The 26419-nt window shown below is 31.4% G+C and overlaps 3 protein-coding genes and 1 pseudogene across 16 annotated transcripts; all 4 read right to left on the reverse strand.

Annotated features, from left to right (window-relative positions):
- Window positions 1–1127: 1127 nt before the first annotated feature.
- Window positions 1128–5453, reverse strand: LOC107955467 (F-box/LRR-repeat protein 17-like; annotated as a pseudogene).
- A 1502-nt stretch (window positions 5454–6955) lies between these two features.
- Window positions 6956–10245, reverse strand: LOC107955465 (DNA-directed RNA polymerase III subunit RPC8). 14 transcript variants are annotated; one of them, XM_041116770.1, is made up of 10 exons: window positions 9995–10241; window positions 9705–9768; window positions 9398–9497; window positions 9104–9253; window positions 8880–8975; window positions 8650–8737; window positions 7884–7968; window positions 7650–7737; window positions 7479–7568; window positions 6956–7306 (listed from the first exon to the last, which is right to left on the reverse strand). In XM_041116770.1, exons 4-10 carry the CDS (start codon window positions 9212–9214, stop codon window positions 7232–7234), a joined length of 633 nt encoding a protein of 210 aa, XP_040972704.1. In that variant the 5' UTR covers window positions 9215–9253; window positions 9398–9497; window positions 9705–9768; window positions 9995–10241; the 3' UTR covers window positions 6956–7231. The 14 variants fall into 14 exon arrangements, with proteins under 14 accessions (XP_040972704.1, XP_040972705.1, XP_016746751.1 ...); XM_041116771.1 differs by having other exon boundaries at window positions 9398–9455; window positions 9705–9771; XM_016891262.2 differs by lacking the exon at window positions 9705–9768 and having other exon boundaries at window positions 9398–9455; window positions 9995–10245.
- A 954-nt stretch (window positions 10246–11199) lies between these two features.
- Window positions 11200–11845, reverse strand: LOC107955464 (photosystem II reaction center W protein, chloroplastic). The gene is made up of 2 exons (XM_016891256.2): window positions 11664–11845; window positions 11200–11587 (listed from the first exon to the last, which is right to left on the reverse strand). The coding sequence occupies exons 1-2, from the start codon at window positions 11743–11745 to the stop codon at window positions 11280–11282; spliced, it is 390 nt and encodes a 129-aa protein (XP_016746745.2). The 5' UTR covers window positions 11746–11845; the 3' UTR covers window positions 11200–11279.
- Window positions 11846–12056: 211 nt separating this feature from the next.
- On the reverse strand, window positions 12057–16463 carry LOC107955463 (probable galacturonosyltransferase 6). The gene is made up of 9 exons (XM_016891255.2): window positions 16007–16463; window positions 15767–15801; window positions 15634–15675; window positions 15378–15525; window positions 15209–15279; window positions 14455–14687; window positions 13946–14303; window positions 13001–13522; window positions 12057–12590 (listed from the first exon to the last, which is right to left on the reverse strand). Exons 1-9 carry the CDS (start codon window positions 16119–16121, stop codon window positions 12315–12317), a joined length of 1800 nt encoding a protein of 599 aa, XP_016746744.2. The 5' UTR covers window positions 16122–16463; the 3' UTR covers window positions 12057–12314.
- Window positions 16464–26419: the final 9956 nt, after the last annotated feature.

Consider the following 26419-nt stretch of genomic DNA (forward strand, 5'->3'; position numbering starts at 1 on the left):
GCATATTGAATTTTCTTAAAAAACTTTCTTGTTATGATTTGTCGTTTATTGAAACGGTACGTTAAAGTTCCAGCTATCATTGAAACAGCCATAATCGAATTTCAATTTTCCCTATAACATCTTCTTTGGTTCTTTTTAGCAGAGAAACAGTGAGGAAGCAATTAACCAATTTTGTTATCGAACGAAATTCTCATTCCTCTCTTTCTCTTCCATTCTTTGTTTCTCTCTTCTCTACTCTACTCTTTGATTTCTGTGCTCCAATTGTATCAATTTATTTGTTGATTTTCAAGTTTCCAAGTTCTAATTCCTTCAAGTCGATTCCAACATTCTTAGTTTCCAAAAAACCTCAAACCACTTAACCAGTTGAGTCTTTCCTTCCTTTTCCTTTCGGTTTTCATCATCTTTGTTGTTTAACTTGCTAGTTAGCTTTTTTCAAATCAGGAAACATGCAAATCAAGTTCTGTTCATGCTTCTTGGGGATCAAGACACTTTTGTTGTTTGCAATCTAATCTCCCCTTCAACCGAGTCCTCTTCTTGATTTATTCTCTTATGTCTGATTGTTTCTTGCAGTTGTTTCTACTTGCTTGTGTTGTTTATTTTCAAATATGATCAAGAACCAATAAATCCACCAAGAATCCATCCTTATGCCTCAAGAAATCACCCGAACACTAGTTTTAAATTCTCTATTGGAAATCATTTAATCTCTTTGTTAAATTCAAATCTAGAAAATTTCAAACATTTTTCACATGCAAGAGACCTTTAATTCCTTCAAGATCAACTCATACCCGACTGAACCAAAATTGGATTCTAAGTTTCTTCAATCTTTAGATCTTTTCTTTGTTGATCTTGTTGCCCGTTGCTGTTTGTACCAATTTCTCTTGTCAAAATTTCAGATTACTTTGCTGCCAAGAAACATTCTTTTCTTTACAACTTTTAACTCTCGATCCAAGCTACAGTGCTCTCATCAATTAGAAGATCAAACTTAAATAACTTATGAATACCTCTCATTTACACCCTAGATGTAGATGTATCAGTATAGGAAGGAACAATCTATTGGAGACCATTGATAATTTCGAACAAAAAATTGGTAAATTTTCAACTTTCCTTTTTTTTCCTTTTTGATGAGAGAAATACCAAGTCCTTAAAAAAGGACATACATAATTTATTTGAGAAGTAGCAACTATCTGTTCAATGTTTAGGTCTATGACCTAGGAAATATGATAACAGATAACAATTGTGCACAATAATTTTTTTTATTTATTCTTTTCAAAGAAAAGCTGTGCAAAGTAGAGGTTACAAAAGAAAAAGGATTTTAGTCCACAAGCACCTTACATTGTTGTTCCGCAACCTTTCTTCGTTTTTTATCATCACTTGCCTGCAAAGTAACCAACATTACTTCATATTAGCTGATTCAATTTTTATATTTCTCTATTCGGCATAACTATCATGGTAGTTTCTTCCACTTTTCACAAGCATTCAACTTAGCTGAGCAATTTTCATTTATACGTCAAATGTGACTTTTCACATTCATCAAAGCATATCAAATAGGTCTGGGAATGGGAATGTGAATGTGGAAGATGCAACAACAATGTAATGAAAGAAAGCATTTGTTAATAACAGAGTCCAATTCCTCAAACCAATTTCTGCTATTGATCAAACTATTACCTCTTGACTCAGGCAATCTGGTGCACGAACCCTCTTGGAGCCATCAGCCAATCGTTTACATTGAAATTGGTTTTCCAAAGATGCCATGCTATCACTAACCTAGCATTACCAACATTTGCAAAAGACTAAATAATGGCGAAATTTGACTAATAAAAGGATGTGATTAGAGATGGCATTTGCAGTTTGAAGACTTGAGATAACAAGTGGAAAATGGAGCTCAAAGAAATTATTGTTTTTTTACCTGGCTTTTGATGGCTCCAATTAACGGCTCCTGACATCCCGACGCATGCACATTTTGTAAACTTGGGCATTGAAGGAGCAATCTCTCTATGAAAACAGAGTTTATGAGATCTTAAATCATAAAAAAATGAGTATACTCGACTGGCCAAACTAGCAGATCGATACCTGGATGCAAGTTTTTACAGGAGTTGAGATTTAGGTCATTGAGTTCGGGACAGCTCAAACATAAAGCCTGCATTTAGATTCCGAAATAAGAACCGCATAGGGTATTAAGAAGAAATTGGCAACATAGTCGAGATTAAGGACAAAAGATCTCACATCTAAGCCAGAACAACCCCACAAGCTGAGTTTTTTAGTCGGCTGTGTTTAATAATAAGCTTCTGGTACATAAGGTGCAGTTTATTGTTCAATGCATTTGGAAGTTCATTATCACCACTTTCATCACAAGGTGAATTCTGGGAATCAGGATCACATACGGTCATCCCGCAATCCATAAGTTCAAGAAGAGGTAGTTGAGCTGTGGCAAACTGAATTCCACCTGATAAAATCGGAGAAACGCATCAATGAATAGATTTAGGGAAAAAATAGGACATTCACATGCTAAATACGGCTATGCCGGAGATATAGGTGTGAATCTTGGACAAGAAAATTACTTGAAGTTATGTTAGGACAAAGAGCAAGGAGGAGTCTTGACAGTGTGTTTGGTAACACATTGCAGATCATTCCAATGCCACTATCACTGATGCTAGACCTGAGACGAAGCAGCAAGCATCAGGACATATGTTTAATTGATAAAAAGGTACCTCTTGGAACCAGCCCAGATAAATGGATTAACCATTTAAAGCTGGAGGAAAACATACCCACTGAGATCAAGCAATTCTAATTTTGAATAACTTGAAGCAATAGCAGCAACAGATGCATCTGTGATTTCTGAGCCAAGAACAAGCGAAAGCATCCGCAAGCCCCTGAATAATATAGACAACAATCAGTAAACTAGTGACTAGTTATCCACCAAATGCAGAAATCTGTGAAACAAAGTATGCCATTTGCTGGAAAACTGAACAAAACTAGTCCATTAAATGCTATGACTCCTGATAAAGCAAAGCAAAGTCTATAGGTTCTTATGTGATACATGATTAAAAATGAACGTGTGGAATAAAAGGTTCAACAAACCTCAAATTAGCAGCTGTAAGAGAAAGCACTACAGCATGTGAAAGTCGAACTGATGCAATGTGTATGTTTTGCAACCTTGGGCAACTTCTACCCATTGCATCAACCATGGTTGTAAGATCGGTAGTATCATTTTCTTGGCGAGAAAATTCTAAGGATACCTCTTTCAAATTGGGACAGTTAAAAACCTACAATACAAGGCACATATAAACACAAATTCACTAACATGCCCCAAAAAAGTTATAAACTTGGAAAAACAAAAAAGGACTTGATGAAAAAGCTACCATCTTGGAAAGAGAATAAAGATCAGAGAGCCAGAGTGTAGATAGACTTGATGAAGAGAGGACAAAGCCCCCCAAATTAGAACATCCTTCCATCTTAAGACTCGTGAGACAGCGTTTATCAGCAACAAAACGACCCAATTCATCCCTATACATGAAACATTAATTAAAAGTTAATCAGAATCACTTGATCTACCATTTATTAACTTAAGCCAACTTAAATTGCAATTACACATAATCAAGACACGGAACAAAATATGACAAAAACATTAACCATTAAACAGTTTGAAATCCAAAACAAACAAAAATATTATATCGGATTCAATCATAAACAGAAATTTTAGCATAGTGTGAATAGACAGTGTTCTAGACCAATAAAGAGCAGATAAATATTTACAAACATGAGTTGGGTCACGAAAATAAAAGAAAGAAAAAGGATTGACCGAGACCACTCAACTAGATATTTCTATGCATTTCACCCCAACTTTAACCACTCAACTGATAAATTCAACCACATAGCTAGATCTAAGCCATTTCAGAGCCCTGATAATCAAGCAACAACAAGAGTAGCAAAGTTCATTAACTGAGCAACTAGATATACTATTTTAATAAAGACCTAAAGATAAATTACAAGAAAAAGGAGGGAGAAGATAAATGATACCCCGTGATCCGATTGACAGCCGTATTAGATGTAGAAATCTCCATAGACTCCAAATTAGGGCAAGAAAACGCAATGCAGGCCAGCATCGTTGCATCCACATCACTGTAAAACCCAAACAAGAAAAATAATGAGTAAAAACAAAGGGTCAACAAAAGTCCAAAAGCAACATTGACCCCCTCCCTACAGATCCCCAAAATTATGCAAACAGAAAACCATTTTTACTGTTCCTTACAATGAAACAAATTGTTGGGATACATCTCTCCAAGTGAATAAAAATTTTCCAATCAAAATTTTTTGTTCAAAAGTTAATCTAAGCTCTTATTAAATATTGCATTGGTTTTAGCTCTTTAGCTTCAAGGCGTTTTCATTATAGATCAATTTCTCCTTCATTATACTGATTATGTATTGTTAAATCGTAACCAAATCAACTATCATTTTATGATTTTATCTCGATCTTCATTGGTATCAACCGATCCAACCAATAATATCCTAGATCCGTCTAACGTTGGCTTAGGCCGAACCTTTCCATCTTTAGAGAAAGCCTAACGAGGCTCGGGCATTTCTTTAAAACCGATCCGATGAACCTGAGCTGACCCCTAGGTGGGACCATAAGTCTCAACTCCTCCGCCGCCCTCCACAACCTCTTCGTCGTTTCCCTCCAACCTTTACACACACTCGCCGCCGCCAAAAGACCCGCCGGCGGCAATCTTCTCAAGACCTCCCACAAACACCCAGCCGGTAACCCACCGGAGACCATCTCATTATCCGGATCAAGATCCGTACCCGGGTAGGGAGAATCAGAATCATCTAAATCGCGTTCCGTCGAGTCAGCGCGGGTTTCGATGTCGTCAAAGGAAAGCGCACGTCGGAGATGCGTGTAAGACTGGCGTATGGGTGGAGCGTGAGGTGGACGGGAGGCGGAGGAGGAATTTTCGACGGTAACGGCAGATGGAGATGAGGTAGGAGTAGAAATCGAAGTAGGGTTGGTGCTACTGTTGAGATGGCAAACATGGCCTTTCTTAGGAAGACCACATCTGCCACAATTGTAACTTCCGCGACGCTTGGCCGGTTTGAAGTCAAACGCCGCAGTGGCAGCAAAGGAAGCGGATGCTGGCGTAGAAATGTGAGGCTGTGGGTGGTGGTGCATCGCCGTCGACAAACGGAAACGAAGAAGGAAATACAAAAAAAAAGAGAAAGATTGAAGTGAGACGGGGAGGGATTTAGGTGGGAGATTAGAGAGGAAAGAAAGATGAAAAAAAAAGGCAACGGCGAGGGGCGGGAGAAATGGCTACTTTTGGCGCCTGTTTTCGAAACCTGTAATGGAAAATTATAATAATATTATTATTACGAGGGAGGAGCGTCGCCAGTGCCTAGTTTACGATGTTTATTTACTGTTTTACCCTCTATCTTTGTAGGTGACACTGGCAATGTGGAAGACGTTAAACAATAAAATTAAATTAAATTAAAACGCCGTTTTTTTTCTTTTATTTAATTTAACGATATTTATGGAATTATGAGCCAAAAAAAAAATTATACTAATGGAATTGGAAAATATTTCAGTATCTGGCTGCCTCTATGCGGTAAATTGGACAAATTCATTTACCAACAGTAAATTTGTTACATTATTACCATACATGCTAATACATATAATACTTTTAGACTTAACGTATGTTTATATAATCACATGTATAATTTTTCTTATTGACACTTAACATCATACGAGTTTAATCTATGAACTTAATATACGAATTATATAAAATTCAATTTAAACTTATTCAATTTATGAGTCAATAATAATAAATATCATAACTAAAATAGACGTAAGGTGATTTATTTCATTCGCTGCTAACAATCTAGGGAGTAAATATTACAAATTTTCTAACAATATTTTTTTTTCAAATTTCGCTGAATTAAAATACAGTATGCAATATTTATTTTATTCAAGTGTTAAATTTTATGCAATTTTTTTATAAATTTTTTTATAAAGAAATTTTTTATACATTCATAAATACCAAAAGAGGGTTCAAAATAAATGCCTCCCTTATTGTTACTCAAACGAGGACATCTAAGTCAAAGTGAAAAGACAACATAGCGCGAACATCGCTGTTCCAAAACAGTAACAAAGCGCGCCGGTTTTGTTTCAGTATTTTGAGTTTTTACATCCACCTTCGGTCGCGACAAAAACAGCAGAGTATGGTAAAATTAATTACTATAATAGTAAAATTATAAATAGTAATAGAGTTAGTGTTTAATTCAAATATAATTATAGTGTTAGAATTAGAAAATTATTATTAAAGATATTAGATTAAAAATAATATATATTAAAAATTTTTAAATTTATTTTACTTTTACGAAATTATTAAAAATATGTGAATTTATAAATTTATGTAATAAAATATTAAAATGTATCTTTTGATATTTAATTAGAAATATTTTTATTAATTATATAATCAATTTAAATTATTTGTTAGATAAAATGATAATTATAGATAAAAGCATGAATATTATTGTCAAATAATTACCTTTTCACCGTTCATCCAAACGGATTGGTTGTAGTGCATTTACACCAAGACTAAGGGTAAACTCGCTTTAACTGGAGACTACTGGGCCCTAAAACTAGAAAGATTTAATACGTAAATTACTGAAATTAAACCCTGCTTAACTTCAAAATTAATCTAATAGGGACTGTATTTAGTTGTTTATATAACCTATCTAATTTTATTTCATCTTTAAGATAGTAATTTATAAGATAATTATCCATGTAGTATATAATTATTTAATATTTTTAATTTAAGAAACAAAATTAAAAGAACAATTATATGTTCTTATTTAATCTTTTATAATTAAATAAATTAAAATTAAAAATCTCACCCACCAATCTTAACATATTAGGAAAAGAGGTGTGAAGATAGAAAGATAAAAGATGTAACAACAAAAATTGTGTTAACAATTTTTTTTTTTGATACGTTGATAGATTCGAACACAAACTATTTTTAAGAAAAGTAAACAGTCAACCAATAGACTACAACTTGGATCCTCGACTTTAAGCATTTTTGTTAGCTGGTTACGGTTGAGTGGATTAATCTCCAAGCAAATGGAGCTCATGTACTCTGGTAGTTAGGGAGAAGCATGATATAAACACCCACAGGTGAAAAAATATTTGTCAAGCCTTGTGTTGAGAACTATAAACGACTAGGACTAAATGTTAGCGAGCCTATTCATCCTCCTGAATCATTTCAGCTTCCTCCCACCACGAAACCGGCCCCAAACCATCGTAGTTTATTGTTCCCTGCAATGAAACAAATGTTGAAGAAATCAAGCATACAACTCAACATTTGGTTCTTTTAGGAAAAGAAGACATGATCCTTGTTACACATGACAATAATTGTCTTTCCATCTTGTGTTACGTGCAAAGTTGGTTTTCATAGATTTCGGATGAAACAATTGAAAGATGAACTTACAGTAATCACCATCGGGGCAAATGGTTTCGAATTCTCTGGTTGTTCAAGGGGAATCGAAGGATAAATAACACTATCAACTCGAAATTTAATCTGTGATTAACAACAGCTGAAGTCACTAAAGGTATACAACAGAATTTATGGAAACTTTTGCAACAATATCACAAGACATACCGGATCTGACCCATCAATAACAAATCGTGGTTCTTCGGACTGTGCTTCTTCTGCATCTCCGAAGTCCCATATCCATCTGCCTTGATTTCTGCAATCCTCAAAATGGTAATCAACACATTAGTAAACGTACCGACATAGAGTGAATAATAAATAAGCAAGGAAAATTAAGAGTGGAACTTGTGAGTTCTAGCTCTGGTTATATCAGAGATGAATAAACAATAAACTAGTTCTTACCTAGTATTAGGGATAGCTTCAAAGCGGGACGGGGTCGGCAAAAGGTGGACAGGTATGTAAATGTCATCAAAAAATCCAAGTGACACTGCAAATTACAGAACCACGTAGATATTTCACAAATGGTATTTGACAAGGAAAGGGTTGATGAGACTATAATTGGCCCAAAGAATAGACCACCTATGTCTGGTCATTTTAGCTTTGATCGCAATAACAAGAAAAGATGTCATGTAATATGACAAAGCTCAAGGTTATGTCAAGTAAATTAGTGGAATCCGTCTGGCAAACCAGCAATTAGTGGCCAAATAATAGAACTGTCGAAGAATCTAACTCTCCTCCTGGCCTCTACTTAGAATTTGTTACTATCAAAACTTGAAGTGTTAGAAAGGATTGGAAGTATCGCTTATTTTATTCCTTTTCACGTTTTACCTAAGCTTATAGACTGAGTTCCAATTCATTGATGGGAAAAAAAGGTGAGCTCCACACACCACCAGCAAATTTCTTTTCTACATGAAATGTCTTCTCAACAGCTCGTATTGCGCTGAACTAGGCACTCGTTAGGGAATAGACTATCGTAATCAGGCTTATTTAATGCCTAAACCAAATTATGGTTATTATGTTATCTTTAAACCAGAAGGTTATTGTAGACACCAACATAAAGATGATAAAGGACAATAGTTATTCAAAAGGGAAAAGAAACACGGACTTGGATTCGTCTACACCAAACAACCAAAACCATATAAGTAGAAAAATATTCTTCCAGACTTACAGCGCAAGCCGCTAGCATCAGATTCTTTAAGTTTGGCAACAATAATCTCACCAATAAATGGACGAAACACAATCAATCTGAACTCAACCTGCCACAACAGGAAAGAGAAAAAAGATTTGTCAAACTTCTGAGACTTCAGACAAGCAATAATATGAACCAATATGTCCCACATAAAGTAATTTAACATGCATAAAAGGGAGGGAAAAGAAGGGGAAAATGGAAAGCAATACCGTATAAGTAGAAGCACCATCCCCGGGAAAGATAAAGCCACCTTTAATTGACCTGATATCATATACTGAAATACAGAGTCCTAATTTTGCAATAACCTATATTATAATTAACAAATATTCATTAATCATCATCAAAACATAGTTCAACAAATATACTTTAGGGGGTGAAAAGAACCATTGAAACAATGAATATGTTGGAAGATATAGTACTACAAAGTACAAACCTTATCTAAGAAAAGGGTTTCCAACTCTGACTTAATAGCCTCATCAACAGGAAGGTGAAGAAGATGAGGTGGTAACCGCAAAGTGTGCTCGATTAAGCTTAGATAGAACATTTTCTTTTGCTGTCTTCAATGTTTTAAAGTTTCAAGAATCTTATAATCAAAAGAAAAACTGTCAGTAAGTGAATACTAGATTGAGGCATTATCCCAAACCTGTGATGGGCAATAAACTGAAAACATAAATGGGATTGCAAGAACCCAAGAGTTCTGTTTAAGAAAAGGGAAAAACAATGAAACCTAGTGGTGCCGCGGCCGCTATTTTGAGGTAGCGGTGCCATTTGATACCACTTGAGACCTAAAAAGTGGTATGAACAAATTTCACATCAATAGCAGTGGGCTGCAAAGAACAATGTAACGGATAATGGTCCACCATTTCCGATAAACCGATAGCTTTTAAGAAAATTCTCCTTCTCAAGTAAACAGAGAAAGAGTGTAGATGAGACACAATAACAACCAACAGGACAGAAAACAGAAAAGCAAATAAAACTTGAAATATTATGACTCAAGTAGAAATCAACTTCAAGTTTAGGGTTTCAAAACTTACATTATTTAGTTTCCTAGTCTATTGTAAAATTGAAGCTTGGGTCTAGGGATAACCAAATTACAAACTGCTATTAACAAAACAAATACAAACAAGCAGATATCAACAATCCAGATTACACCTAATTTGATTAAATACAAAATTACATCCCTCAGAAATTAAATAAGACTTCTTTTTTACATTTCTTATTCTCACATCTCTCCAACAAATTTTCGTTTTAACCCAAAGACTAAAGATTCAAAGCTAAATTAGTTCATATATTAACCTTGTAATTTTCAAATAAAAGAGCTTACCAACTTCCAAATTTCCTAAAAGGTTTCAGTTCAGGCATCAGCCAATGTCAATATTGGACAGATTAGCAAAGCCAGAGAAAGCAACAGACAGAGATAAGGCAATGGGAGAAAGCAAAGCAACGGCGTCGAATTGGGTTTTAGAAGGTGAATGGGGTCGGGCCGTAGGCGTCTTTTTCGGTGTCGGCGATGGGTTCTGGTTTTGGTAAGAAACGCAGCGCTTTGAGTTGAGAGGCTTATGAGAAATGTCCTTTTGTTTAGGCTTTTTAGGGTTTTTTTTTTTTTTAATGAAAAATTAATCAATAAACTCAATTTCACGAATATTTTAAGAATTTAAATTTTTTTTTTAAAATTTAAATTTTAATTCTTATGATTGATTTGGGTTTAATTTTTAACATACTTATATATTTTCCTAATTAAATTCATCCAAAAATGGTGGATGTATAGTTGAATTGTCTTCCTTTATAGTTTATATTACACAATTATCAGACCTAGGATATCACCAAATACTTTAGGTGTGTGGCTATGATACCAATAAAAAGTTCAAAGTCTAATAGTGAGTTGTGTTAAAAAAATTGCGTACACCAAATTATACACAAACATGAAAAGAACAAAAGATTAAATATAGAAAGTTGTTAACACGATTTAAACCTATCCTACATCCGTACATTTGCAAGACTTTACCCAAAAAAGAATTTCACCATACTAAATCTAATATTACATGCAATGATTGAGTTAAATCTATCCTAACCATCGGATAATTTCAGACTTGTAAGCAATGATTTAAGGTTAATTTTTGTCTTAATCATTCAATAATTGCTGATGAACTTACCCAAATTGCTTTTGATAATTTAGCATTGATTATGGTTTCAAATTGCTTTTGATACCAAAAATTTTCACAGGTATTTACAATTTCTAAATTCCCTGTTATGCCTGAAGAAATTGATTGAGTAGCCATTCGTAAAGGATGAAATACAGTGCAGATTGCCAAGGAAGCATAGACAGGGCAGAGGCAGAGGCAGAGGCAGAGGCAGAGGTAGAGCCCCCTTCATATTCCCTGTTATTTCCTCTTAATCTTATATCCATGTTCATATTGAGTCGATTGATACATCAATCGAGAAACAACGGAGATAAACAAAATCAAAATTTATAGAAGAGCCCACATTGTACTACATGCAGAGGGGAAAAAAAATAGTTTTGCTACAATATAGGAAAGCCATACTCCATTCATTTGATTCATACATGATATTTGCAATGAAGAACAAAGGAAGGAAATAAGGTTTGGGTTTTAGAGGGACAACCCAGACTCCTCATCCTCTTCCAGGGAGGCAGTATAGATGAAGTAAAGAGCCCAGATCAGGCCGAACACACCAAACAGGATCCACCCGAGGAGGTTGTTGCTCAAACCAAAGGGAAGTCCTGTTCCTTCAGTGGACATTCTCTCGTCCACCAGAGCAATGGCTGGGCTTGACATGGTTGCTGCACAGGCTGCTGCCAGCAATGATGCACTCATCCCCATGTTTGACCCATTCTCACTCTTCTTCTCCATGCTACACATCATCATCACCTTCCCCCTCTTTCCCATTGTTGGCAACCCTGCAAGTTCAATATGCAGTTTGAGGTGAAAATGCCCATTGACCACCCTTGAAAAAGAACCCAATAAAATACTTACCAATGGGGACTGGGGATGCAATCCTGGGCAATGTCTTGTGAACAAGAGCTGCAGGGGTGGTGGTAGCCGAGATGGTTGCCATGACAGATTGATTTTTTGCAACAAAGCCGAGTTGGATCCAAAGGGTTACCCGTTTGTTTATTTCATATACTTTGAAAACAGAATTTACAATGATTAATACCGTTGGTCCAGAATCAGACCAGACTCAGAGATAGCATAACCCTTCGTTTTGATATCCCCTATCCACATTTGCCCAACCAGTTCCATCCACGTGTCACGTCATCCTTCTTATAAAACAAAGATTGATCCAGGAGGGACAACAAAGTTAATGGTCCCTGACCCAACTTAAATTATTTTCATATTTTCAATAGCTTTATAATATCTCCATAATAATAATAATAATTTATTTGCTTCCTCTTTCATTTCAAGAATCCGTGATAGAACCTAGTGGAATTGTGATTATAACAATTGTACAAAGGTATACCTGCAATGCAGCATCCCTACAGAAACTTATTACCTTTGGTCATTGCCACAAATAAGACTAAACCCCTGAAATGTTACCCGCCTGAACTATTCTGGGGGGTAAAAATTGGGTTAAAAAATTACATCAATGAATCAAATAATTCCACTTCTATGCCGTGATCATATCAATTATTCATGGATATTGCACTGCTGTAAGTAAGGGTGGTCATACTGCATATGTTTGCTCCAATAGCCTTTATATTTAGCAATTCCTATTTCCAACCAGGGTTTCATGACTCCATCATAGTGTATAACTGCTGCCCATTCGATTTCAGCACGCCGAAGACCTGAGTGATAGCCAAGCCCTAGCGCATGCCATCTCCTTTCTAAAGCCACAGTCTGGTTGTAGAAAGTAATCCAACCTAAGGGCAAGCTTCCTGCCTTCCACAATGGCCTCTTAAGTCCCTGTCATCAAACACCAAACAAACAAGTTGGATAATAAAACACAATTATTATTTAAAAATGAAAAGAATTCAAAATAATACCAGCTTTGAATTGAATTGAATATAAATACACCTTTAAATCATGTTAGGAGCAGATATGCAGCGTGCAAAATACTTTGAAGAAACTAATATGAATGTATAAACTAGATGACACTGATGTTTAGGTATGAATCAATTCCAACCCATAAAAGGTCTTTGCTTGTCAGTGTTCATCATTCACAGGTCATCGTACGACAAAGCTTAGACAGATATAGAACTCTCTAGGGAATAAAGAGGAAAAGGGGGTAAGAAAGATGACCTATCTTGAAATTTACAAGCATATCATATTAGCAGTAAGCAAAAGCAAATTCAAAGGAAGTGCTAGCCCCATACCAGTTGCAGGTAATTTCTGTAAAGCATGGTTAATTTTTTTCTTCTCCATTGATGGAGATCAAACAAATTCATACCAAATGCCCATGTGCAAGCATGTGCATTAAACTTCTTTGCCAAAAACGGGTCCGAAAAGTTCAAAAACATGCGCATTGTACGAAATGAAGCTTCACTTTCCAGACAAGTCTCCACAGCTGCATTTACTTTCCCCTTCATGTCAACACTCCAAATTCCAGTTAAATCTCTTTGCACTACCACATCATGATCTAAGAGCACAATCTTATTCAGTGCTGGAAATACGTCTGGCAGATAGAACCGCAGATGATTAAGGGCTGAACTATATCTTGGATCATACGACTTTTGTTCCTTCAATGTTGAATTATACTTGGTTGACAACCAATCAAAACTTTCTATACTCTGAATATGAATTGTAGCTTTGCCAGGAGGATTTAATAAAAACCACATTGACATTGCTGGGAGGTTGAGGTAATTGGTCACCACATGAAAAACAATTTTCTCTGGCTCCTGCATAACCAAGTATTAGTTACCAGGGTATATTACATCCACAACAGGTAATCAGAGGTCCATCCTGAGCTAGCTATAGTTAACTCATCAAAGTAAGGGGAGTAATGACAGAAGAGTATTTTCTTTTTAAGGGGGAAATTAATCTAATGGCAGGTTAGGGATAAGCTTTGGTATATAGGAAATGTGAAAGAACTCCATGGAGAATTTGGGAAAGCTCAATCCATTACTATTCATTATAAATTTCAAGTGTTTCAATTATTGTCCAGCAATGTAAAACCACAACCTTCAGAGCATCCTAGCATAATTATCACACACAATTTTGTTATGTGATTGTTTAGAATGATAAATACTCTATAAACAACTATGTTTAACATAATAAAAAAAGCAGGGATTGAAATTTATTGAAAATCACCGAAGGCTAACCTTTGCAGATGAAATTGTGGAATTAATAACCACTGCACAAGCCAGAATATTGTCAGAAAATACTGCATAGTGATAAAGGTCCGGATCATTCAAATTTTTTTGGTTAGGGAACTCCCTTTCCTCGGGTTGAAGGGAAAAATATTCTGCTGTCAGCTGCATAGAGAGGCAGTGAAGGCCCTTAGGGGTAGTCCTTCCAGCAAGTTGAACAAGATATGACTCTTCATTCTTCCGTGCCCTAATCTGGTCTTCAGCATTGTAAGCCATGGCACGAAGTTTTCTGACCATCGCAGAGCAGTCAGGGAATACTAGACTTGCTTTGGCCAACAAAATCTCCATAGATCTCATCTTCTGTGAAGCCCTGAAAATTCAACAGTTTTTCAGATATAGAGTTAAGTGAAGGCAAATTCAACCCTAAATCTAAGCTAATTCACTTAATACTATTCAAGAGCTCATGTTTATGATTGAATATAAGTTGCAGTGATAAAATTATTATTTTAAAAATCTATTACCTCCTTGGCAATTCTGAATCCATGCTGGCTTCGCCGACTGTTCGCTCAACATCTTTGATTCGTGTTCGCAACTCTTTCACCAAGTGACTATTACGACCAGGCGGTGCAAAATTTAAGTATACTTTTGCTCTAATGAGCTGATCTCTCATCTGCTTTACCTTCTCATCCATTACCTTGTGTGATAGGGACCGTAAATGTTGATCATGGCTACCTGTTTCTTGATTGTATTGTTCCTGCAACAAATAAATTATTGTTAACTATATGTTACAAATATATTGAAACAAACATGACTTGCTCTAGCTCTAACCATTTTCGAAAGAAAAGAAAAAATAGCTGACATCCCCACTGAACCCAAAAAGAACAGTAACCCTCAATTTGATGGCAATATTGCCAATTAAATTTGTGGTAGAAAAAGGGCTTTTCTGTTTCTTATTCTCATAGTGTGTTCTGGTATGGCTCAGATTTTGGATACAACACACTGCTTCACCAGTTCTTGCATTACAATCCAACAAATATACAATCTAATTTTAGTAGGAAGCAATTTAAATACAATGGACAGGGAATTGTGGTACAAATTGATAAAAGGAGATGGTCTGGCAAAATTGGCAAGACATTTATAATTTCAATACCAACATATGCTTTTGCTCACGAGATTGAAAAGCATACATTACTGCAACCATCTATAGTCTACACTTGGATTCAAATGTATAGCATCTCAGCATACTTGGAGTTAAATGTTCAGACACATACACACCTTTTCCCTGGAGTTTAGCCGTATTATATTCTGCTGATTTTGATGGTCGCCTTTTCCTTTACCATTAGTTCCTGAATATAGAAAGTGGAGCAACACAGAGTCACACTCACATTAGCTCTATGACCTAGAAGTCAATTAAAAGACTCTATAAGCACCCAGAACTACTAACCATTTGCTTCTAACAATTTTGATGTATCTTGCGGATCCCCCAATTGATCGAAATCAGGATTCTGGTTAGAACCGTGATTAACTGCAGAACTGAAATCCTTCTCTTTGAAAACAACTACTTTTGGACCTTTTAAACCTTCGGCAGCTTCCTGAATAAAAAGCAACAAAGATTGAATTGCATACGGTCAAAACTCAAAACCACTTGAAGAAAAAACGTTCAAAGCAAACTACACTAAATCCATACATCTCAAAGTTACCTGTTCTATTGCGTTAAGTCTTAAATCATCTTTCATATACTTCTGTATCAAATAAAGCAAAAGAACACGTTAGAAATCTACCAAAAAAATGAAGAAAAAAAATACAGCAGATCCGAGTAAGAGAGATCTATACAATACTGGCTAAATCCTCCACAGAATCCTTCCGCCCTGCCGTGACAGAATCATAAATGCAAAGAAAACAGGAACAGTCAACATCCCGACAGTTAAATTAAATAAAAATCACAGAAGGCCAAAAATGAAACACACCAATATTTCTTTTATACAAAAAAAAAAAAGGTAAGCGCGACTTATTTAGCTTAAAATTATAAGTGTTCTCCTATAATCTAAAATCTACATAGACGAAGAATATTACCAATGAAAGCGAGAGGGTTAAGTCTCTGCGAAACCAACACGATTTGAGCGAATACAGAGAAAGAGAGAAAAGAGAGGATTAGAATCCTCTGCCAATGACGATGAAACTTCTTCATGAGTGAATACAAACTGCTAAAAGAATTCGCTGAACTCTGAACAGAAAGTTAAGAATATGATAATCGCTTATTCAGTTTATTAATCGTTCTCCCAAAAGAAAAACACCATTCAAAGATTCAAATCGACATCCATTCGATGCCAGAATTACAAGGAACAGCAGTTTAAGAAATACGAAAATCTAGGGTTTCTAGCGGTGATTTTGCCGCTCTTTCCAGAGGAAAGGAAAAAAAAATAGTTTAAGAGCTTCGTTCACGTTCTGCGGCTGGGGCAGATGGACTTTCCTTTTCAACTACCTTCATTTTCCAGCTTTCTTTTTTATTACTATTTTCTTTCTGATCTGGAATTTAATGTTTTTTCTGATCTGGAATTCTAGATTTATATATATACGCCTTGGGGTTCCAAGTTTCGGAGAAAAAAGGATTTGAATCGCGGGAAATGCGAGATAGCGATGGATAGGGTGGTACCGCAGTCATTTTGTTGATGTTATGTACGAGGAATATTGACCGTTGATATTAGTCAAAAATATTTAGTATGATGAGTTTGCGACCGAGATGATGCTCGGACTTGTTTGTCAACTTATCTCTAGGATTTTGTGGGCTCCTTTTCAGCTCCTGTCTGTTGGGCTGTCTACAGCAATGCAATGAAATTAAATTAAATTTAAGGATAAATTCTAAAATAGTTTTTTTTATGTCAAGTTATATTTTAGTCACCTATGTTTAAAATGTTAGATTTTAGTCACTTACATTATCACGTTGTAACATTTTAGTCACTAAACCATTAATTACCCTTAATTGTTTAATGGTGTTAAATCATCATTCCAAACAAAAATTATAGGTTAATTTATACAAGTTTCCATTTTTTTTTTCGTTTTAAGCAATTTAATTTTTTCTTTTATGTTTTTTAACTTTCCTTTTTTTCTTTATTTTTCATTCTTTTCTGCTTCTACCTCTGTTTTCATCCTCTCTCAATTTCTTTTAAATGTAGTTTTTCTATATTTTCAATTTGTTAAAATTAGTCCCTATACTTTTATTTTTCGAACAATTTAACTTTTTCGAGGGAGGCAAGCTTGTGGACTAGTTTTAACAAATGAAAAACATAGAAAAACTACATTAAAAGTAATGAAGAATGGAAAAATATAGAGGGAGAAATAGAAGAAAAGGAAAAATAAAGAAAGAAAGTTAAAAGAACATAAAAAATTTAAATTGCTGAAAATGAAAAAGATATAGGAACCAATTGTAGAATTTAACCTAAAATTTTCGTTTGAAATGATGACTTAATGTGCCACGTCAGTTTACTGTTACACCGTTAACGGTAATTAATGGCTTAGTGACCAAAATGTTACAACATGATAATATAAGTGACTAAAACATAAAATTTCAAACACAAGTGACTAAAATGTAACCTGAGGCAAACAAAAGTAACTGTTTTGATAATTTATCCTAAATTTAAAATATAAAATACTATTTAATTTTATTTTTAAAACTCTTAAAATATTTAAAAATTTAAATCTGTTTCAAATAAATAGATTTTAATCAAATAAACTAATATCACCACACAAACAAATCATTTGAAATTAAATCCAAAACAAAATCAAAATTTATCATGAAATTAACTAAATTATACAATAAATCAAATAAAATTAATAAATATTAAATTATATAAAATATAAACTAAATACGACAGCAAAAATAAATTAAAAACATGGACTAAATCGCATAGGTTTAAAATAAGTTAAGCGTCTAATAAAACGTAATTTAATAAACAAATCTTGAAATTTTTTAGAGAAAACATTATACAAATTAATTTAATAAAAATTAATCATTAATTAAAATCGCACCTATAAAAATTTAATTGAAAACATAAAATGTTATTTATTATTTTTATTTTGAAAATTCATTTTCTCTAGAAATAATTTGGAACGTATTAAAATAATCTAGATTTTTATCGGTGATTTGGATTTGATAGATGAATCAACTTAATTTAACGGTTTAATAGAAATAATTTGGTATACACGTCGTAGAAAGTTTTTTAGTTCACAAGAGGGGTTAAAATTGTGACACGTGTTTTATTTATTTTTTTTTTAAATTTTAAATATAATTTAAGTATATAGCAAAATCTCAACTCAAACATTTCACAGCTAATATACTTAATTATTATACAATATAAATGGTAAATATTTGTTACATAAGCGGTACAAAGTGGACTGAGATTTCGACACTTTTCTTATTTATTTTTAAATTTTTAAATATTTATGGGTTAGTATTTGGTATAATGACAGTCTATTTTATATTTTACAAGTAACTTTAAAATTTTTACTATGTGCATTTTTTTAATATTTTACTATATCCTTAGAGGATACTTGTCAACCTCTAATCATGTGGAGTTTAAAAACTCCGGAGTGTAGTAAATATTTTCTTTTTTAATATAAAAATAAATAAAATATTTAAAAATCCTCTAACACTTAAATTAGACAAAAACAAAAACTTAAACACGTTCAAACTTACATTATCGTGCTTATTACAACAATAATACCAACTAAAATAAATTCGAATTAACAATATAACAATTGTTATTTCATATATTAGTCATGGAGATCTTTAGTTTTATAAAATTAAAATTCTGTCATATATGTTATTTTTTAAAAAATATTAAATAGAGCCATGTGACATCTCTTTTAATTTCATTTGTGAAATTTAAAATAAAATTTATTGTAACATATCAAATAATTTTTATAATATAATTTACTTTTTTATAAGCAGAAAATTTAAATTAAATGATTTAAGGCTGTAAAAATTCCTCAAACATTTAAAAAAAAGGCAATTAAGTCTCTTTTTTTTTTATTTGCACTTACTTGGGTACTTAAATTGTCAAAATGTATCAAAAAGGCTATTTGACCTTTAAAGTTAATTTCCCCTAATTTTTTTTCCAGTTAAAGCTATCTCGTGTCACAACTACGGAGTGACATTTGGCAAAAAATAATAAAAATTAAAAATCAATAAAAATTATAGAAAAATTATAAAATACTTCTTTTGGTATGATAATTTTTATAATTTTTTTGAAGAATGTTATATTTCTTTACATTTTTATAAATTTTTTTCTGTAATTCTATATATTTTATATTTTTATAATTTTTATAATTTTTATAATTTTAATAAAATTCAAATATTTTTATTAAAAATAATAATTTTTAAATTGTGACACATTGTTAGTTTAAATAAAAAAAATTAAGCGCGGTTGTGAAAGGGTTAAACCTAAATAAAATTAAATATTCGGTATAATACGCTTTTTGTCATTTTCGTCTACCATTTTCCTTTTGGTCATTTTCATCCACCATTACTTGTTTGGTTTTTATCTTTATTAACTTTTTTTGTTAGAGGAAAACCCCTCTATTTAAAAAATATATTATTTCTTTTGTTAGAAAAAAACCCCTCTATTTAAAAATATTATTTTTTTAGAGAAAAACCCTTTTATTTAAAAAAAATATATTATCTTTTGTTAGAGGAAAACCCCTCTATTTAAAAATAATATTTTTTTGTTAGAGAAAAACCCTCTATTTAAAAATAATATTATTTTAGAGAAAAACCATTCTATTTAAAAGATATTATTTTTTGTTAGAGAAAAGCCCCTCTATTTCAAAATATATTTTATTTTTTTATTAGAGAAAAACCCCTCTATTTTAAAAAATATATATTATTATGAGTTTACTTTATTAGTATTTAGAATATGTTTTAATTTTGAGACCATTTGCATTTTAGAATGATTTGATTATATTTATAGCCATTTCAAATCAAGGATCAAACCAGGGGACAAGCAACGCTTTGCCTCTCTTGCTAAATGGAATAATTACAATTACAGCCCCTTGTAATAATTAATTATTAACTTAAATCTTATTAACTTATTGATTAATGAAAAATTACATTTAAAATTATCCCTTCATCTTTAGTCACACATATATATATTATTTTCTTAAGATTATCATTATTAAATAGTGATTTAGACCAACAAATAAAAAATGATTTAATTTAACTACGAGAGTTAGGTGAAATAGTAAATGTCTCTCTTATATTAACTAATGGTCGAGAGTTCAATCATTGTTCTTGGTATGGAGTAACTTTAAAACTTGTGGTCAATATCTACCTTTTAATTAATCTACAAAATGCTAAAAATTAATTATTGCGCTCGTTTTTATAGCTACCTTGAGAAAAAAAAAGAACAAAACTTTCAACCATAAATTAAAATGACTCTTTTGTCCTTTGAAGTAAAAGAAGAATGAAAATTAGTGATAAACAAATAGATATTAAATTTATTTTTCTTTTTTTTACCTGAAAATGCAATACAATAATCGTATATATATGTTTTGGTGAATTATAAATGGAGAATAAAATCTTAACAATAACGTGATTAGTACGACTCGAATCTAATCTGAAATTGGCTCACAATAATAGTATATTTATTGCAAGTTAACGTTCACAGTAGATTTCCACCTTTTGTAGTTCCAATGATTGCAGTTAATGACTATTGGATCGAAATTCGTGCCACGTGTAACGACAAATAGGGGTGATTTACATAAGTCGTCCTTGCATTAATTACAAAATGTCAACGTCTTTGGGAGTGAAACACTGCAAGATTTTGTTATTGTGTGATGAATTTAATTTAGAGGGAGAATTAAGGGTAAATTACATTTCAGTCCATTCAATTATCCTTAACTATTTTTCTCGGTCACTTAAATATAAGAATTTATAAAATGGTCATTTAAGTAAGTGTATTTGCCCCTTTTTGTCCAATTTCATCAACTTTATGAGGAATATTGATGTGGCCATTTTAAAATTAGTATAATAACAATTTTAATTCTTAACATCTACACATTATTTCAATTTAGTCATGATTATAAAAAAATTAACCATTGACATTTACATTTTATCTAAATTTGGATAATATGTAAATATTGAGAGTTAATTCTTTTTAAAATAACGGCAAATTTGACACAATGTGTTAACGTTGAGTACAAAACTGATCACAAAGTTAACAGTAGTTAACATAATTGAACCAAAAAAGACAAGCACAATTGCTTAGGTCATCATTTTATAACTTTTTTACAGTTAGAGGACTAAAAAATATAATTTATCCAAAAAAAATTAGGTGAAGTTGAGTTAAATTTTACAAAAATAAAAGTTACAATATATTAATAATTTTTTAAAATATAAATGTATATTACATCATGCTTAAACGAAGATCTATAATAGTTTCACTGAACAAAATGATGGCAACCATTGAGAATCAAATTTAGTACATATTAGTGTCACGGGATTAAAATTTTAGATTTGTAATCTGTGCGATATTAGGTAATTTCTTTGTTTCAAATCCACCTAAATTAGTCTAGTTCTTAAAAAGTAAAATTCTACAATAGAACTTATCCAAAGCATTGAAAATAAAGTAGAAGCAATTCAAAGACAAAAAAAAAAACAACGAGAGAACAGAAAAAGCCACAAAAAACAATGCTTACAAGGTGTTTGAGTAATACTCTCAATCATATTCAATTACTATGAATCAGGATACAATGAGATGATTACAAATGAGGGGATGATATTTATAGTTGAACTCCCTCAGATTTAACAATATAGTTTACTTTACACCGACGGTCGAGATTATTCGAAGATTAGTTTTCATATTTACTATGGTAGTCCTAATTTTCGTTAAATGCTTCATTTGGCCATAAAGGCTTCCAGTATATGAGATTCTTCACATGTTTTATAAATCGAATCAGTTCAAATGGGTCAAATGAGCCTCATTTAATCAATAAATTTTTATACAATGTTTTGTGTTTGTTTCATTGGCTACGACATTAATACAATATAAATGTATTATTACTACACTCTTTTTTTTAACTAGCTTTTAAGTACGAATGGAGTAAATATTAAGGAATTTCCAAGTCGCAAAAAGAAGCCAATTGAGAGCATATATATTCAGATATTTATAATAATTTTTGTCTGATACTTTAATTTGCAGTGTAACACATGTGCCCTAATAAATTAGGTTACTTCATGATCAATCTATAGTAAAGTTTTTTTTTATATAAATAAATGATGAAAAGAAAAGAATGATTGTACCATACATTAAATTAATAATAATTAGGGATAAATTTTAAAATTATACATAAATTTTTATTTAATATGTAATTATATACATGAATTTGTACTTTGTGCAATTATACTCGCGAAACTCTAATTGTGGTTCAAATATATACTTAAAACTTGAATTTTGAATTAATCATATACATTCAATGAAATAAATACATCAATTTATTTTATATTGGGTTAATATAATTATTTATGTATGCAATATATAAATATAAAATGATGTTATATTAATAATTGTGTTAATAATTTACAAAAATTAGATCAAATAAAAACTTCATATATAAAATTATACAAAATTAAAATTCATATTAAACCATAATTCATATATAATTTTGAGATTTATTCCTAATACTTACAATGACCAGTTTAGTTGTATACAAAATAATTACAATGATCATAACAAAATCATTGCACCTTACAATTTAAAAAAAAAACAAAAAAAAACATAGGTGAATGCTTGCACCTATAGTAATGAATTCATAGGCTTCTTTATAAAAATAATATTAAAAAAATAATTAACTATAAAAATAATGAGAAAAAATTAATTATGAAAACGAGATATTTGTTATCTTGATTCTAGGTGTAACTTGACATATCAGCAATACCAACTCATTTTTTGACTGATCATGCAACAATTATCATGTTTTTCTTTTTTTAAAAATTAATGTCGTCGTTATGTCAAGCGACACCAATATATATTTTTAAAAATACACGTGAAAATATGAGTATACACAATGAAAACTTTTTTTTATTGATGTTGTAGTGTGTCAAGCGGCACCGCCTTAATTTAAGAAAAAGAGCTGAACTGTTAAGCAACACCCGGCTAACACCCTACTGTTGACGTGACCCCTAACATTTATTTTTTCAAATTTCTTTCTTTTTTTAGTCAAAAGCCTATTTAAACCCTTGGTCCCCCTTTCCCATCTCAATTTTGAAATTCAGGAAGAAAAAAAAAAGTTTGTTTTACTTTTTTTTGTTGGCTGTGGGAATTTTAAGAGGAAAAGTTTGTCTGTATTGGAGTTTTAGGGAGAAAGTGTGTTAATTTTAAGATATATTTTATTATTTTTATATTTTATATATGTTTATATTTTAAATTATTGTTAATTTTTAGATTAAATATTTAAGATTATTTTTATGTTTAAGTTGTAGGGCTAGATTACGATAGTTTTAATGTATGTTTTTTTAGTTAATAATAATTTATATATTGTAATATTTAGATTTAATGCTTAAGATTATATTTAGTTGGTAAAAATATATATTTATGTTAGAGTTTTGGGGAGAAGAAAAAGTCGGTTTGTGTTTATATTTAAATATTTTTTAATAAAGATACTCAAATTTCATTTGAAAAAAATATAGGTTATGGTAAATTTTTTAATTGTTTTTTAGTTGGTGATTAAAATTTTTATTATGTGAATATTTCATTTAAATAAAATAATAATAATAATAATAATAAATGGTTTGTGGTAAATATTATTACGTGGAAGCGTTTATGTTTTAAAATGATATGTTCATTCAATTTTGTTTGTGTAGATATTGAAATGGGCTATTTGATCAGATCAACCAATCACATAGTTATGATGATTAATGTGTCGGTAAAAAGATTTGTGACTTGCTATTCACAGGCATATTTACAAAGTTACACACCATTTTTTTTAATTGGCATATTTAACTAATACGTTAATTTATTATGGACAAGGTGAGTATCGCGTCCTGAGAGCGCGTGTCCATGGTCTGAGCTACTAGCCAAACGAACGTATTTTATCATATTTGGATGTCGTGGGATTTGGAACATCGACATTGATTAGAATGTTTGAGCTGAGGGTCGGCTTAATATCTGTTTTAGTTGAGCAGTGGCACCTAGAGACCCACATATTTCATTTGCTGTGTGGGAAGTGCACCATCACCTTAGAAGATGTCATATTGCAACTCGGGCTCTCAGCTAATGGTGATGCAGTCACGGGTTCAAGTATTTAAAGAATTTCAAACATATCACGAGAAAAGTGAGGTAAGTTTTAAATTGTTATACTTGAAATTCTTTTGAGTACTTGAAATCAACCAATAAAAAATCCCAAACTTTTTAGAATGAAATGGTTGACCAATTTTTTCAATCAAGAAAAACAAATACCTAAAACCCAAATTAATTAATAGCCCTAATCTCTTGCTTTCGATTCTAATTTTTTTCCAAAAAAAGTAAAGATTATCCAAAATAATTTCATCTTAAGACTTCAATTGCACGGTGAAGAGAAAAAAAGAGAGGGAAAGATTGGATCCTGTTGACTTTATTTTAATAAGGCAAGATAAATACAAAATCTAATGTTTAAAACTATTTATTTTGATGTAATGGCTAATATCATTTTGGTTCTCGTTTTAGAAGTTCTCACCGTAGTTGCCACCCTAATTAAGATAATAAATCGTGCATATTAAATAAAAATGTATAAAATATTTTAAAATAAAGTTTTGGTTGAGTGGTAAATTTAAAGTTTTATTAATGCAATTGATATAAGTTTAATTCCAACCTTATATGTATTTTTATTAGTTTTTTTAAAATGAAAATACTAAAATACCATCAGATAATATGACTTGTTTTAATTACAGAAGTGCATTTTAATAATTTTTCTAATCGAGTTGGTGCCCAGTTGAGTCGTGACACCAACTCATTCAGGGATTTTATTAATAATATAGATATACTTTTAAGGTGAAGTATATCATAATATACTAAAAATCTTATCACGAACGTATGGGTATGGAAACCACAATTTGAGAACACAAATACGTGTTTAAAAATAACATATAATAAATAATGAAATGTATGGTTTAAAACTAACTAATAATAGCACATGGAATATATACGATATTAAAATGAAAAAAATGGGATCTTATCACACACTTATGCATGTGAAAATCACTTATGTAGAAGGTAGAGGTTTGTTTAAAAATAACATATAATAAATAATGAAAAATATTGTTTGGAACTAATTAATAGTAACACGTGAAATATGTACGATATTAAAATCGAAAGAATAGATTAAATATTAAGCGAAATAAAATTTAAACACAAAAAACAAATCAGATTAAGAATATTAAATGAATACAATTGATTATCAATGTTTTTGTTATCTACCCCAAATGGTTATTAATATACATAAATATCTAAACATTTATATAACAAGTATACAGGGGCATAGCTAGGGGGCTCGTAGGGGGCTCGACACCCCTAAAATGAGAAATTTTCTATTTAAGTCCTTTAAAATTTTTAAAATTTTAAATTAATAACGTAAAATTACACTTTAGATCCCCTAAAAATGATAAAATTTTGATTTAATCATTTAAAAATTATAAATAAATATGCTATTAAAAAGGTGAAATTGCATTTTTACTATTGTAAAAATTACAATTTAATTTTGGTTCCCCTAAAAAAAAATTTCAACTTCGCCCCTGCAAGTATATTTATTAAAGTTTCATATAATATTTTTGTAAAAAAAAGCTTTAGTTAAAATGGTAAATGAAAATGTTTTATATGAATGGGGCATTAGTTCAAATCTCATTAAGGGTAAATTTTTATCGATTTATAAAAATATAGAAAGACAAAAACATTCACATAATAATATAACTGACATAAAAAAATAAAATGGTTATTTTGTAATTGCACAACTAAGTTGGTAATCGGATTGGAGGTGATACCAATTTGATAAAACACTTAATAAATTATATAAATAATATAACCAACGTTCGTTTTTAAGTTTTAAGCCTATGCCGCGATCATTATATACATATATTATAATATAATAAATCTCATCACGTGTATGCATGTGGAAACTATAAATTTAGAACATAAATGTTTGTTTAAAATAACATACAATAAATAATAAAACGTATGATTTGAAATTAATTAATAATAACACATGAAATATGTATGTTTTAAAATGAAAAAAAATAGATTAAATTGTTTATCATGGTATTGACATTAATCCTGAGTCAGTATCGAGTTAACTTGTGACACCAATTCAATCAAATACACTATTAATATATACAACTGACAGAGGAAATAAAGTGTGCATAGTAAAATTAAAATGTATAAAAATATTAAAATAAAACTAATATAATTAGCGTGGGTTCAAGTGGGTTCAAATCCCACTGTGTGCATATTTTTATTGGTTTAT

The sequence above is a fragment of the Gossypium hirsutum genome, chromosome A07, assembly GCF_007990345.1.
Source record: "Gossypium hirsutum isolate 1008001.06 chromosome A07, Gossypium_hirsutum_v2.1, whole genome shotgun sequence".
Lineage (NCBI taxonomy): Eukaryota > Viridiplantae > Streptophyta > Magnoliopsida > Malvales > Malvaceae > Gossypium > Gossypium hirsutum.